The following is a 1,647-nucleotide window of genomic DNA, read 5'->3' as shown; positions in this document are numbered from 1 at the left end:
CAGTGACAAACCTGGGATAGTCCCACACCAGGGATAATGCCAGTGACAAAACAGGAATATCACCAATCCCAAACTGAGAACAGTGCCATCCCAAACCAGGGATAGTGTCAATGAAAAACCAGGAATATCACCAATCCCAAACCGGGAATATCACCAATCCCAAACTGGGAATATTACCAATCCCAAACTGGGAATATCACCAATCCCAAACTGGGAATATCACCAATCCCAAACTGGAAATATTACCAATCCCAAACTGGGAACAGTGCCCAACCCAAACCAGGAACCGTGCCAGTCCCAACACAGAAACAATGCCAGTCCCAAAACAAGAACAGTGTCCATCTCAAACCGGGAATATCACCAATCCCAAATCAGGAATATCACCAATCCCAAACCAGGAATATCACCAATCCCAAACCAGGAATATCACCAATCCCAAACCAGGAATATCGCCAATCCCAAACCAGGAATATCGCCAATCCCAAACCAGGAATATCGCCAATTCCAAACCAGGAACAGTATCAGTCCCATACCAAGAACAGCGCCCAATCCCAAACCAGGAATATCACCAATTCCAAACCAGGAATAGTGCCAAACCCAAATGGGGAATACCATAAATCCCAAACCAGGAACAGTGCCAATCCCAAACCAGGGATACCTCTAACATAAACTCATAATTCTGCACACAAATTACAGAATTTCGGATTATTTCAGTGTGTGCTTCATGACTTAAAACTTCGTTTAGTCCCTGGCCTAATTAATTAATGAGTGCCTTGAGTGACTGTTGGTCCCAGCTCCTGTTTCCCATCTGAATTCCTGACTGTGACTGTGACTCAGGAAGGAACTCAGTTTTAAGTGAGAACTCAATTTTTGACCCTTGGCCACTCATCCATGTTCTCTTTTTCTCTCTACCCAAGAGTTTCCAGGGAATGATGAAGTTCACCACCAGGAGAAGGGCAGGTTTGGGTGGGATATTGGGAAGGAATTCCTGGCTGGGAGGGTGAGGAGGCCCTGGCACAGGGTGCCCAGAAAAGCTGTCCCTGGAACCCCTGGCAGTGCCCAAGGCCAGGTTTGGAGGGGTTTGGAGCAGCCTGGCACAGTGGGAGATGTCCCTGCCCATGTCCCACCCACTCAGGCATTTCCYGAGCAGCTCTCCCGTACCTCGTTCAGGATCTGAGTTGCATTTTTGGCTCTCAGCATGTCTGGAGTCTCCTCTAAGGCTGTCAGTCCTTTCCCTTTGACTCCTTCCTCCAGATCCTTCCTGTACTCTTTCTGCAGGAAAAAGAGAGGGATAAAAACTGCAAAGCCAGACCTAAGGGATTTTCATACTCTACCATGTCAGTGCAAAAAAATTAAAGAAAATGAAAGAAAAAAATAATTCCAAAAGCTCCAAAAGAAAGAAAGAAAAAAAAAAATTGGAAAACAAGAAAGAATCTTGTAGAAAGTTATGGAAGAATTATTCCAACAAAAGATAGGGATTATTGTGGAAGGTAAATTGCCAAGGCACACGCAGATGGACCAGTTAGGCTGAAGGGAGTCAGAGAGGGGCGGAAAATGGGAATACGGTTAAAGGACAAGGAATAAATGTCCATGGCAAATTAGCTCACAGCACAAAATGGATGGAAACATGCTCAGTGTGGGTGGGGA

The 1,647-nt window shown here is 45.6% G+C and overlaps 1 protein-coding gene across 1 annotated transcript in view; it reads right to left on the bottom strand.

Annotated features, from left to right (window-relative positions):
- The window catches only part of LOC130585868 (nebulin-like), a 71,663-nt gene that overhangs the window by 21,574 nt on the left and 48,442 nt on the right, over window positions 1-1,647 (bottom strand). Inside the window, exon 69 of the mRNA XM_057386535.1 lies at window positions 1,162-1,272. Within this exon, the coding sequence (XP_057242518.1) occupies window positions 1,162-1,272 (111 nt within the window). The remainder of the gene's footprint in view (window positions 1-1,161; window positions 1,273-1,647) is intronic.

The sequence above is a fragment of the Malurus melanocephalus genome, unplaced genomic scaffold, assembly GCF_030028575.1.
Source record: "Malurus melanocephalus ecotype Western Australia unplaced genomic scaffold, MMel_1.1 scaffold_983, whole genome shotgun sequence".
Taxonomy (NCBI): Eukaryota; Metazoa; Chordata; class Aves; order Passeriformes; family Maluridae; genus Malurus; species Malurus melanocephalus.
Note: the sequence above shows the minus strand (reverse complement) of the source record. Positions and strands in the feature narration are given on the sequence as shown.